The sequence below is a fragment of the Sinocyclocheilus rhinocerous genome, unplaced genomic scaffold (assembly GCF_001515625.1).
Source record: "Sinocyclocheilus rhinocerous isolate Xijiao unplaced genomic scaffold, SAMN03320098_v1.1 scaffold480, whole genome shotgun sequence".
In the NCBI taxonomy this organism is placed as follows: Eukaryota; Metazoa; Chordata; class Actinopteri; order Cypriniformes; family Cyprinidae; genus Sinocyclocheilus; species Sinocyclocheilus rhinocerous.
Genome location: NW_015655401.1, coordinates 717,230 through 730,620, shown reverse-complemented (window position 1 = coordinate 730,620; position 13,391 = coordinate 717,230). Strand labels below are relative to the sequence as shown.

Genomic DNA, 13,391 nt, shown 5'->3' with positions numbered 1-13,391 from the left:
AATAGAGCATAATTTTCTCTCAGCTGACATGACTAGTGTCTACAGCTCTAATTACAGGTGCAGCACGTAGTGGAATTTTGAGAACTGCTTCTCCAGAATAAAACAAACCAAACATTCAATCTCACTCTGGATTTGCTTTAGCGTTTGAGCATAATTTATCATGACCCCTATAGGCAGCTGAAAGCACAGCATGCCGTTATAAGATGCTGAAGCGATCAGTGGGAGTGGCTCATCATGAGATACCTTTTACTGAGACGGTAGCAGCCATGGGCAGGTAATCTCTACCTGTGCCGAGAAGGTTGGAGGAACAGAGCAGCTCTCAGTTTCGTCTGTTTTGCGCCAGCGGGACTGCGAAGTTTTATGTTGTTTCTTTTTGCGTGTGAACTACTCGAGTCGAGAATATTGGACATATTGTGCACGAGAAGGATATAACAGTCTGCTGTATTTACGAGAAATGGATTCCAACGGCATTGCTGAGAAACAATGTAAGTGTTGAATGAAAACTAAAACGGAACTTTTGTTGCAACTGTATTAAAATGATTCCGAAATGGTTGCGCGTGTCACAAAAGTCCCTCGACGAACTTTGGAAAGCTCAGTTTGAGAGCAGTGAATGTTCAGACCTGTTCACTAAAGCTGCACGCGCTCTTGAGTTTCAGCCACGCGCAACTGAATGTTAACCATTACCCAGCATGAATCCTCGCACTGGTTTATGAAATATTTCATTTAAATGTCGATGTTGCAAACAATGGAGAGGGAAACCGAAGATAAACCAAGTTTATTTTTATGTCATATATTAGATATTGGATTTAACTTGTGCACTAAGTTTGAAAATACTTTTGAAAATCACACATTATTTGTCTTCAGTCAGCTATTTCTGTGGATGTCGTATGATGAACGCATGAATGGGTGGTGTATAGTATAAATTGAGTTAGAGGACATAATATGCCTGCCACACCCTTAGCAACTTTGTATTGTCATTTGTTGGGTGTATTTGTCCATCTCTTACAGTGCTCCAATTTTGCAGCAATATAATAACCTACTAGACTAGGATGGGGCACAGGAGAGGTGTCAGTAGCCTGGAGCAACATTCCGTCGACTGTCTCACATAACATCCCTTTCATTACTTTAGTTCCTCTGCCTGAAACGTCTGTCAAATTATGGGTTTACTCGTTTCTTTAAACCAAGGCTTAACTCATTTTACGGTATTTTTCAACAGATCACAGTTTTAGAAAAAAAGTTACACAAATATTCTTAAAAAGAGAAACATTTTTATTTTTTTTAAATATTGAATTTATGCAGGGGTTTTTTTTTCCAGAAGGTGATAAGATGCAACAGTAAACATGACCTACGTTTGGGTTCTAAAAAGACATCTAAATGACTGCGTGCCTCCTGAATCTCCAGTATCTCTCTCATCCAGATGGATATGAATAGGATATAACTGTCCTCCCTCTCACTGAAATGGCAGCAGGAAGCAGCCCAAGGGTTTGTGGGGGCAGATAGACCCACTACAAATTGTCTTAATATTAAAAAAATAAAAAATAATAATAATAATTTCATAGAACCCCACTGCAAGTGTTTGCTTTCTTTAACAGAAAGCTATCATTCTGTACATACATACTTTTATGAATCTGAAACAAACATAATGCAATGTCGACAAAAGACCGTTAGGCCAGAACTTTATATGCATAAAAGAGCTGTTGTGCAACTTCAAAAGTTTACAGTGAAAGTTAGGCACAGAAATGCAGAATGAAGTTAAAAATTTGTATAAATTAAACATCAAAGCCACTTGAATTAACATGCCCTTTATCTGTTTTATTTTAGCATTATTTATATACTGTTGTAATATTTATTCATATTTTGAAACAGCTTTTATTTTTTATATTTTCAGTTTTCATGTGAATTTTAGTTTAGGTTTTATTTTAATTTAAACTTTAGATGCCAAGTTAGAAGCCAAGATTACACTTTAGATTACATGTAGATGCCAATGTTTCAAGTTATTCTCATCTAATATTTATATTTAATTTTATTTATTTGTTTATTTTCAATTGATAAACTTTTTTTAATGGTTTTAGTTTTAACAGTAATATCATTGGCCTGGCCCTATACATTTAAACAACACCTAAAAAAATATACATTTTTATATTGACATTGCAGTACAAAAACACCACTCTGAATAAAATGCTCTTCACAGAGTATGTCTACCTTTTATTAACACGTATGTAAAATAATATTTGAGTGGAATATTTGAGTTCTCACTTGGTTTAATAGACTATGCCAAATGCCAACAGTGAAGCATTAACCACTTTTCTGAAATTAAGAAGGCCCTGTATAACTCTGAAACGGTCATAGAACAGCATATCTTGGGTTAACATAAATCCACCGGAGATTATGGGATGAGGTCTGGAGTGTGGCTGCCGTGTTTTGGATTGGCAAATGCAGCCACTAGATGGCGCCATTGCCTCTGCACAGAAAGACACGCCAAAACCCAACAGGTATTTCAGCAGCTGTCGCGTGTAGTATTCGTTCTTGGCGCTTTTGACTGTCGTCTCAAGTATAATTTTAATAAGTATACTTTATTAAATATTTATTTAAATCAACATTATTGACGTGTTGTTTGAATTCACTAACAAATATAGCCACTCGATGAGATCACGTATCACTAGTGTTTTCTAGGGATGAACTTTGAATTAGTACACGCCCCGAGTCCGCGGACAAGTGAGTAACGTTAAGACGCAGCAGGTCATTGGGATATGTTTGCGGCTCGCTTATTCAGAAGCAGTTTTGATTTCTGTTGCGGAATATTCACAATATGCAGTGTGTACGAAGACAGCCTGTGCGGACCAAGTCTCAAGAGTCCTTATATCGCGCGCAGATCAAAACAACAGCGAGCAACAACTTGAAACGTCTAGGTAGGACAATAAATATAACAATAATCTTATGTGTAATCTGATAACCTGACCTTTCATACTTGCCTTTACACTGGCATTCAGTTGGTCATATTATGTATGCAGTTCATTGACACACCATCTCGAAGGATATCTAGCAACGAGGAAATTCTCTTTTTCCCTTTTGTAACTTGCCTATCTAGAATGCAGTGTAAGTAGGGAGCTATTATAGTAAGAGCAAGAACACATCACACCTATTGATTCATGGTTGTGTTTAAAGTACTCATAAATACACACCACGCCTTTGTAAATAATTCATTTGTGACCTAAAAGCTGGTCCTGGTTGGTGTCAGGTGTCTGCAGTATGTGTTCAAGTCTTTTAGGCAGAGTCTTTTGTGTTTTACATAAAAGTTTAAGCTGCATTTTCTTCCTCAGCAGCTGGACTGGGTTCCTTCCTCAATTGGACCACAGAGGGACAATACAATCCTTTTGTTTGTTCTGCCTTCATAAAAAGGATGTTGTGATGTGGAAAAAAACCCACAAATCTGTCTTTTAGAATGAGCTTTGAAAGAATGGCTATGTGAGCGGTCTTGCTCTTGTCCTCCCCACAGGTTTGGAGGGTGACAAGGACCTGCAGTTCCTGATGAATGGTGGAGATCTTTTGAAAGTCCGCTCGGGGTCATGGAAAAAGACACGCTACTACAAACTCCAGGAGGACTGCAAGACATTGTGGCATGAATCTAAAAAGACCCTGAAGTCCAAACAGACATGTGAGTCCCAAAAAGGATGTGCACAGGGGTGTGTCGGAGTCAGCCCTTTCTTTGCATGTGCGCTCGTGTCCTGGACTGACCCACAATGTGTTTTGTTCGTTTGAATGAATGGTGATGAGTGTCTCTCAGAGAAGTTACTATAGCACTTCCTTCCTATATTGGATTAATAGCAAAAAATGTTTTTTGTATAAACAGGCCAGGGTAAAATTAATGCATAAAGACTAAATGAAGTTGTCATATGTTATTACAGGGAGTATAGCATTAAAGTATGTGACAGTAAAATTCTCTTGCTTTTTTTAATAGTAAAGTCATTTTAACCATGTTGGATACTATTATCAGTTTTGCGCCAACAAAATCAATTGGACTGTAGCCAATGTTCACTGGGTGTGGTTCAAAAATCTTGATAGGCCTATATTTTTAGTACTTTAAAGACATTACTTGTGATTTATTGAACTATTGGCAAATCTTTCTGTGACAAGAATGGAATGAATACTTTTATTCGGCAAGGATGCGTTAAAATTATCAAAAATGGTAGTAAAGATATTTATAATGTTGCGAAAGATTTCTGTTTCAGATAAATGTTTTTCTTTTGGTCTTCTATTTATCAAAGAGTCCTAAAATGTATTACAGTATCCACAAAACATATTTGTGACCCTGGACCACAAAACCTATCCTAACAAACCATACATCAATGGAAAGCTTATTTATTCAGCTTTCAGTATGTATAATGTATGATGTATAAATCTCAATTTTGAAAAATTGACACTTAAGACTGGTTTTGTGGTCCAGGGTCACGTTTAGTAACACAGTTGTGTTCAGCATTGATTAGTAATAATAATAAATGATTTTAGAGCATCAAATCAGCATATTAAAATGATTTCTGAAGGATCATGTGACACTGAAGACTAGAGTAATGACTGCTGACAGTTTGCAGGAATAAATTAAATTTTAAAATATATAAAAAACAGAAACGTTATTTGAAATTGTCATAAAATTTCATATTACTGTTTTACTGTATTTTTTAATCAAATTATTGCAGCCTTGGTGAGCATAAGAGACTTTCAGAAACATCAAATCTTACTGATCCCAAATTTCTGAACGGTGCCTTTGTTAAATGCTTTAAAGCACTGCCAAGACGATTTGTATATCATTTATAAGTGTAACTAATTAAAAAGGCTATTGATGAAGCAAATGTTTCACCAAATTATGTATTTGTGTACAAGTTGTGTGTTTTACTACAGCACATTAAAGTTATATTGTCATTTTGTGACTGGTGCTGTAAAACATAAGCCTGGGGCCATGTTTAAAATGTATGTATATTTTTATGCAAATGTCTAAAATCAAGCTTACAGTGCTATTTTATTATGCATGACCTCTTGTACATAGAATTTCAATATGCATATTACTGTGATCCAGCGTTTAACAGCAGGCCCTACTAGAAACTAGGGGGGAAAAAACTTGCTTTGAGGAAATGTCTTGTCTTGCAGTTTATTTTTACTCGTTTTAAGCATAAATCACTTTAAACATACTTATTTTCTTTATCAGAAAATAAAATTGAGATACAACATTTTTGCAGTTTAAAAAATTGACATCAGTGAATCACAAAAAAAAAAAAAATTTATATAAAACATCCAAAATATATGATCAGGGTCCGGGATCAGTGGGACCCACATTGTTACACATTACTCCATTATATATTTTCTGTATTCATTTCATTTTATAAAGTACAGTTGTGATCATGTTTCTTTCTCTCACTCAGTCTGTGTTGAGGACATTGAGGAGGTACGAACAGGTCGGCAGACGGACGGTTTGAGGAAATACACAGAGGAGTCTGTGGAGGGTCGAGCGTTCTCCATCTTGTTTAAGAGCCAACAGAAGGGCCTGGACCTGATCGCCAGCTCTGAGGAAGAAGCCAAGAAGTGGGTTGGTGGTTTGGAGAAAGTCATCTCAAATATAAAGAACCTCACTCCACAGAAGAAAACAGAGCAGTATCCTTTTCAAACGCCTGTGATTTTGAGGTGCATTTCGAGCGTTATTCTTTCAAATCTCTTTCTAATTGTCCTTACATCAGAGTTCTAGCTGGATCTACAGCTGTATGCGCAAAGCAGATAAAAACTTTGATAACAAGATCAGTCAGAAAGAGCTGAAGAGCTTTCTACGAGACATCAACATTGAGGTGGATGAAGACTACGCTGAAATGCTCTTTCAGGTAATATTTCTGTAATTATGCAGGAATCTAACCTAGTTTACCCATCTATAATGTTGTTCTCTCAGTGCTACAGGTACATCTCAGGCATGCATTAACTAACAATGAGCAATACATTTTATACAGTATTTATTCAACTTTAAGGTAAGTTAATAAAAATACAAATCTTCATTGTTAGTTCATTTTAGCACACATCCATTAAACCTTATTAACAGATACAACTTTAGATTTTATTAATATGTTAGTAAATGTTGAAATCAACATTAACTAAGATTACTAAATTCATGTTAACTAATCCTAACAAATGGAACAGTATTATAAAGTGTTACCTACACAAGAAATAACTTGACTAGAAACACTACTGTTTCGTCTCTTTCAGAAATGTGACAAGTCAAAGTGCGGATTCCTAGAGGGCAAGGAGATCAAGCATTTCTATGAAATCCTGACACAAAGAGAGGAGATTGAGGTCATCTATGGAGAGTATGCAAAGACAGACGGTCTTATGAGCGCCGCTGACCTGCTGAACTTCCTGTTGAACGAACAGAGAGAGGATGCGTCTCAGAATGATGCCCTTCAGCTTATTGAGAAATATGAGCTTGATGAAAATGGTAATGCCTCAGAATAGACAGTAAAGACGTTTTAAATGTTACAAAATATGCTCTGTTCTTTTGAACTTTCTATTCATCAAAGAGTCTTGATAAGAGTATCTTGGTTTCCACGAAAATATTAAGCATTTACATTTTTAACATTAATAAGAAGAAGAAATGTTTCTTGAGCAATCAGCATATTATGAATGATTTCTGAAGGATCATGTGACAATGGAGTAATGGCTGCTGAAAATTCAGCTTTGCCTTCACAGAAATAAATTACATTTTAAAATACATTTAATTTAACATCAGAATGACGTTTCACAATTTTACAGTTTTTTTTTTTATGTTTCTTTCAAAAACATTTTTAAAAAGTAAGTAAATGTATTTATTTTCATTATAACAAAAATGCAATATAGCTTCTTTGTAATCGCGTGTCTGTGTTTGCACTTCTTGTAGCCAAAGCCAAACAGCAAATGACAAAGGATGGCTTCCTAATGTACTTGCACCAGCCAGAGGGACTGATCTTTAACCCGGCTCATAAAAGTGTTTACCAGGACATGAAGCAGCCTCTCAACCATTACTTCATCTCCTCTTCTCACAACACATACCTGCTGGAGGACCAGCTCAAAGGACCCAGCAGCACTGAGGCGTACATAAAGTAATGATGTCAATCATTCAACATCTGTTTGCATTTTAATGAAATAGTTTAAAGATGAAGCGCATAATTTAATTTGATAGTTACTAGTTTCATAATGAAAGCATCTGAATGAATGTACCTTTCTAAAAGCATGTTTTTTTTGGCTTAGTTTTGGAGTACCATGTTGCATTATCCCTCCACAGAGCACTTCTTAAGGGCTGCCGCTGTGTGGAGATGGACTGCTGGGATGGATCAGATGGAGAGCCGGTCATTTATCATGGATACACTCTCACCTCAAAGATCCTCTTCAAAGATGTGATCAAAGCCATTAAAGAATATGCCTTTAAGGTAAAAATATTAGTTACATAATGAATGCAAACAGCTGTCATTTTGCCAAGATAATCTAGTGATGGATTTAGTTTGTTTTGGGACTTGTAGAGCTTGTCCTACTGGTGTACTTTCTGTCAACAATGTGCTTTTTAATTTTACCAGACGACCGAGTATCCTGTGATCCTGTCTTTGGAGAACCACTGCAGTGTGGAGCAGCAGAAGATCATGGCTCAGCACTTGATCTCCATCCTGGGCAGCACTCTGGTCACCAAACCCCTCGGAGATCAGATGCCCACATGCCTCCCTTCCCCAGAGGTTAGTGATTGCTAGATGTTAAGGCGCAGTAATCCGCTTGGCCATGTTATACAGGCATATTCAGATGCAATATTATGTAAGGGATACTGTACATTAATCTGGTTATTATAAAATAGAAAATAAACCTGCCAGGGCGCTCAGGAAACCGAGTCTAAGAGGGTTTGTTTTGTAATAATGACTGATTGTATGCTATCCTGCTTATTACACACCCAATTGCAAATAAGAAATTCAATGGACATGAATTATCAAGTTGAAATTATTTTTATCATGTAAGAAGAAAGAGACAATGGAGTAATATGAGAGACATGAAACTAGCACAGTGTTGGAGATTGGTTGCCAGGAACGGTGATCAAAATATATAGTAGGGATGCAATTATATTAGCATTCTGGCTGATGCAATTAGCCAAAATTAGATTTTTGTTGCTGATAACAATACCTGGAAAACTTTCAAGGACTTATTCATTGACCCAGAAAAACTTTTACAATTTTTATCACAAGTACATTTGAAGAATATTTTATAGAAAGTGTGCTTAATCTTGTCTTTTGTCTGAGTAGAGTTTTTTAAAATATTGTATTTATGATATTATGTTGTTGAATGTTTAATTTGTATCTGCCAACCAACAACTAACCAACCAACAATACCTGGAACTGAAGATTCAATATCTCTTCATGGAGATTAAAAAAAAAAAAACTGCACACACTAATATCGATATTAGTGTTGGCAGATATTAAATTGGCAGGTATTAAAATTCTATACTATTGTCTAAAGTAAAATTTAAACTAAACTCAATCATTGTAATGCTAGTGAATGATTGCATTTAACATTAAATGATTAAATTACCTATTTGAAAAGTTATTCTTTAAAAACACAAAATTCAACATCTGTATATACTGATAATGATTAAAAAAAAACTCAATATATTGGAAGATAACTGATATGGTACCAATGTTCAGTGGTTGTAATTCAGAAATATTTGACTGCAAAATGCCTTGATTGACCAATTAGAAGGGTTCTAGTGAGCAGAGTAATAAACCAAAATAAAGGGTGTCTGTTTGGAGTAAATGCACACTGGAGTATGTGCCATTTATTTGTGTAATCTAAATTACAAATTGAATATTTACTTAAAATGTTTAAAGATAGAGATTGATTTAATCCAGTAGCTGTGGCTTCAGATGTGAGACCCAAGATAATTTTTCAGCCTGTCTGAACTGGAGATGCTTTCAGGATTCTGTTTGGAATGTCTGGAATTTATACAGCTGCTCTCTATTTAAAATCATCGCTGCATCTCAAACTCTCTTTGTTTCAACCAATCCCAATAATTAAAATGCCAGCTCTTCAAAAACACAAGACTGACACCGTCAGCACATCAATTATGTTCACATGCAGCACAGATATGAAATGAGGAAATAGCAAATACAGAGTTCTGTGATAATGTTGGTTCATCATGGTTTTGTGGTGAGCTGCTTTTAAAGACCATGCATTGGATTACTATGGTGACTGGTGCTTTGTCTGTTGGGGTGCGGGTGATTATCATAGCTTACATAACCGTGTTTTCCATTCGCCTCAGTCAAGGTGTGGCCTGTCCTGGTCACTGTCACAGTCAACAATAGAAACACTGCTGCTCTCCAGTTACAGCAAAAGCTTCTTAAAACTGCTGTGTTAGAAACACAGAACGAAATGTCAAAATCAATATGCAGTAAATATGCTCTTCAGATTTTGTGCATTTTCTCTGTGTAGAAATATAAAAATTTGATAGTATTCTGCACCATTAAGCTGAGATATGAGAAATTGTTTAGATTTTTTCATAGACAACTGTAAGTTCCTTCTGGTGACACTAGTTGTTAAATGCACATTTAACTGCTACCTGTGTAAAAGAATTACATTTAAAAAAAATGAAAACGGAATCAGCAAAAAGAGGCAAAACACAAAAATAACATGCATGACTTTCATTGAATAGAGTAATTTGGGTAAAAGCATCTGTTAAATGAATAAATGTAAATAGGAGCTGATGGCAAAATCAGCAGGCTCATATTTAATGGCTGTGTTGTTATTATTATTTAGGAACTCAAAGGCCGGTTCATAGTCAAAGGGAAAAGACTAGACAAACTTGAGGACATGTTTTCAGAGGAGTCCAAAACAGCAGAGGAAGACAGTGTAACAGAGGAAGAAGATGATGAAGGTGACGAAGAAGACCAGGAAAAGAAGTCTAGTGTAAGCTGATTTCTGTGCTCTCTTTTTTGCCTACGTATGTGACCATGGAAAGAAAAAAAGTCTTTATTTCTTTTTAATTAAATTATTTATATTTATTTTATTTCATAAATACACATACCCAAAACAGAAAACAAAGTTGCTGAAGTTGGCGAAGGAGCTGTCTGATATCGTGATCTACTGCAAAAGTGTCCACTTCCGTGGCTTTGAGGATTCCCGGGACAAGCAGTCCTTTTACGAGATGGCCTCCTTCAAAGAGGGAAAAGCTGTGAAACTGGCGGAGGAAGCAGGTGTGATGTCATGCTCCGACACAACACAGGCTATGAAACACATAAATACATGTCAAGAGATGCAGACTTGGGGCCCGTTCTTCGTACGTTGCTAAATCAGTTAGCTGATAAAATTAAATGAATTGCTAATTACTACATTGAAATAAAAATGTAAAGCCTGTAAAAATATTAGAAATCGTGAATATAAATAATTGGAAATCATGTAAAAAATTCAAATAAAATAAAAACAGTGCCCATTTCATTTATCTATTATAACATTTATGTAGTTTTGTTCGCTTGGCTGTTTCCTTATAAAAGTCCAAAAATTTGTCAAGTTTTTCATCAGGTGTCTTTTTTAATTATATGATGTCATTGCGTTGCTGTCTTGCCACCAGCCAATCGCTGCATTGCTGATCGTGGTTTCGAGTATCGATACATAGCCCCTTTTAAACCAACCCATGAACGCACAATTATCTCAGATAACTCAATCCAGCCATACTAATCATCAACAACAGGTGCGTTCGAAGAACCGAATTAGCCAGATCCTGATTAGCGCGATGATATCATCTTGGATGTGACATTTCATCTCGGATGTAATAACCGACGTACGAAGAACGGGCCCCAGGACTCTGTTCAGCTGCACAGATTCATTACTCTGCGAAATAATCAGAAATGTGCATAACCTCACAGATGATGGTTCTGCTTGAGGGAGACCTTTGACACACAACTTTGAATATGGAAACGAGCAGGTGACTTAAGGAAAAGAGCCATTCAGATTTTTCTGTAATATATTCATCACTTTACTAGACCGCAAAAAGAGAGACATTTTATTCATAAACAAAATTATCTATTAAAATATAAAAAATTATCTCTTCAAATCTATACAAATTTCGTTGTTTAGTAAAATAAGTAAAATATGGTCATTTACACAGAAGGCAAAATGTTGAATAAAAGTGGTGAAAGACTTGGGAAACTTGAAAGGTGGTTGCCAGTTACGGCATCTAAAACAATATACACTCCTGTTCAAATGTTTGAAGTCTTCAAGATTATTAAAAAATAATAAAAGTAGTTTTATTCAGCAAAGATTCGTTAAATTGATCAAAACTGACAGGAAAGAGCTTAATTTCTATTTCAGATAAAAGCTGTTTTTTTTTTACTTTCTATTTATCAAAAGGTTCCATAAAAATATTAAGCTGCACTTTTTAAAGCATTTTTAACACCGTTGATGATAATAAGAAATGTTTCTTAAGCACCAAATCAGCATATAAAAATTTTGGAAGGATCCTGTGACACTGAAGACTAGAGTAATGATGCTTAAAATGTATAAAAATAGAAAACTGATATTTAAGATTGAAATTTAAAAAAAATTTATGTATTTTGCAGAAAATGCAGCCTTGGTGTATATACCAAGTATATACGTAGGGCTGGACTCCACTTCATCCACGGTGAAAGCCGATCCGGCGATCGACAGCATGAACTTGAAGTATTTTCTCAGCGACCAGCACGGATCAGCTCTAGGCATGAACACTCCAAAGAGAAAGGAAAAATTGAAATCGCATCATATGACCCCTTTAAATGTGCACTGCTGTTTCTGTTTGTCTAATAGGTAATCTCAGCCCAGCAGTTACCCAAAGTGAGCAAAAGGGAGTCCTCTATTGTTGATCCCATTGTGAAAGTGCAGATCTACGGTGTGCCAACTGATATGACTGTGGTGGAAACACAGTACATTGAGAATAACGGTACAATAACTCTCTAATTGTACTCAGTCAGAACTCTCCTCAGGATCAAGATGTTGCCTAATCGCTCTGTTGTCTCTCAAGGCTTCAACCCCATGTGGAATGAGAACTTCCAGTTTAATGTGCGTGTGCCAGATCTAGCCCTTGTGCGCTTTTTGATTGAGGACTACGACTCCAGTTCGAACAACGAATTCATTGGCCAGTACACACTTCCGTTCAACTGCCTAAAGAACGGTTAGTGTGTTGAAATACATGCTCATCTCTTTGTTTGGGACTTTTTTTTATTTTTATTAAAAACTTAAATTGCTGTTGCTGTCTTAAGTATGCATGATAAATATTACTATAGCCACATAAGCATATTGTGTTCATATTGTTAAGTGGTGTATTTGTGTTATACCACAGGATATCACCATGTGCCACTGCTCACTAAGAAAGGAGACCACCTTTCCTCCGCTGGGCTTTTCGTTCACATCATGGTTGTGGATGCTGAATAACACATGATGGTGCAGGTTTTATACTGCATCGGAGATGATCTTATGTGGCTATATTCAACAGCGCAGACGTCTCAAAGGGTCGGAAAAAATGAGGCAGCTTGAGTGATTCTTATGGGTAAATGAGAAATGGTGGGAATAGAGCAACTTTTCTGAAGGTGCGATATGATGGTCTCGCATAACTTTTTTGTATTTTTTACAATTTGTAAAATACATTTATACATTTTAGTATGCCAAATAGATTACTTAATATTGAGTGTCAACCTTAGTCTTAGTTAAACTGAGCACTGTTTTTAGTTATTCAGAATTTAGCGAGGAATAATTTGGTGGAATTACAAATAAACACAACCACTCCATCCTCTGGGTAGTTTCTCTCGATACATGTTTTAAAGCCTGCATTAGAGTTTGTATCTTTGTCTTTTATGTAGTTACATACAACATCTGATTTATGTTGTCATTAAATGAGGTGCTTAAATTGTCATATTTTTGGCTGATACTCATAAAATCAGTGATTCTGATACAACATTACCAACTGTATACATCTATGTAAAGACGAAATAAATGTAAGTTATTCAAAACTGTAGTGTTTAAGTTCTTTTTCTTCTGTAATTGCTTCGACCAGATAAAAGTGGCATAAAGAAATTGTAATACAACATATTAAAATTGTAATAAACATCAGGATCAGTCCTGCCATATTTGGCAGTTTAGACACTTCTTGGTTTCACATCTACAAAGCCGTAAGAGTGAGCTCTATTAGTGTGGGCATCCAGTCCACATGAAAGCAGAAGAACCACCACATTACTTTGGTAACATCACAAAACTTCCTATTTAACAGCAGCTGATTTGAGAATTTGATGCATATTTGAAAGAGTATCACTTCATATGTCCAACTTTTAAAAACATGCTATGATAAAGTACATATGAAATATTTAAGATTCTGCACTATTTGTAGG

At 35.8% G+C, this 13,391-nt stretch overlaps 1 protein-coding gene across 1 annotated transcript; it reads left to right on the top strand.

Annotated features, from left to right (window-relative positions):
- Window positions 1-238: 238 nt before the first annotated feature.
- Window positions 239-13,006, top strand: LOC107718154 (1-phosphatidylinositol 4,5-bisphosphate phosphodiesterase delta-1-like). Its single transcript, XM_016525134.1, has 13 exons — window positions 239-485; window positions 3,497-3,655; window positions 5,415-5,643; window positions 5,735-5,864; window positions 6,241-6,469; window positions 6,908-7,109; window positions 7,292-7,436; window positions 7,581-7,733; window positions 9,796-9,945; window positions 10,073-10,315; window positions 11,818-11,950; window positions 12,032-12,181; window positions 12,350-13,006. The coding sequence occupies exons 1-13, from the start codon at window positions 455-457 to the stop codon at window positions 12,439-12,441; spliced, it is 2,046 nt and encodes a 681-aa protein (XP_016380620.1). The 5' UTR covers window positions 239-454; the 3' UTR covers window positions 12,442-13,006.
- The last annotated feature ends 385 nt before the right edge of the window (window positions 13,007-13,391 follow it).

Bases quoted from the DNA above. Each gene is read 5' to 3' on its own strand.
- LOC107718154 (XM_016525134.1), top strand. From the start codon at position 455: ATGGATTCCAACGGCATTGCTGAGAAACAAT. The intron at 5,865-6,240 runs GTAATATTTCTG...CGTCTCTTTCAG, and splicing joins ACGCTGAAATGCTCTTTCAG to AAATGTGACAAGTCAAAGTG. The intron at 11,951-12,031 runs GTACAATAACTC...TTGTCTCTCAAG, and splicing joins ACAGTACATTGAGAATAACG to GCTTCAACCCCATGTGGAAT.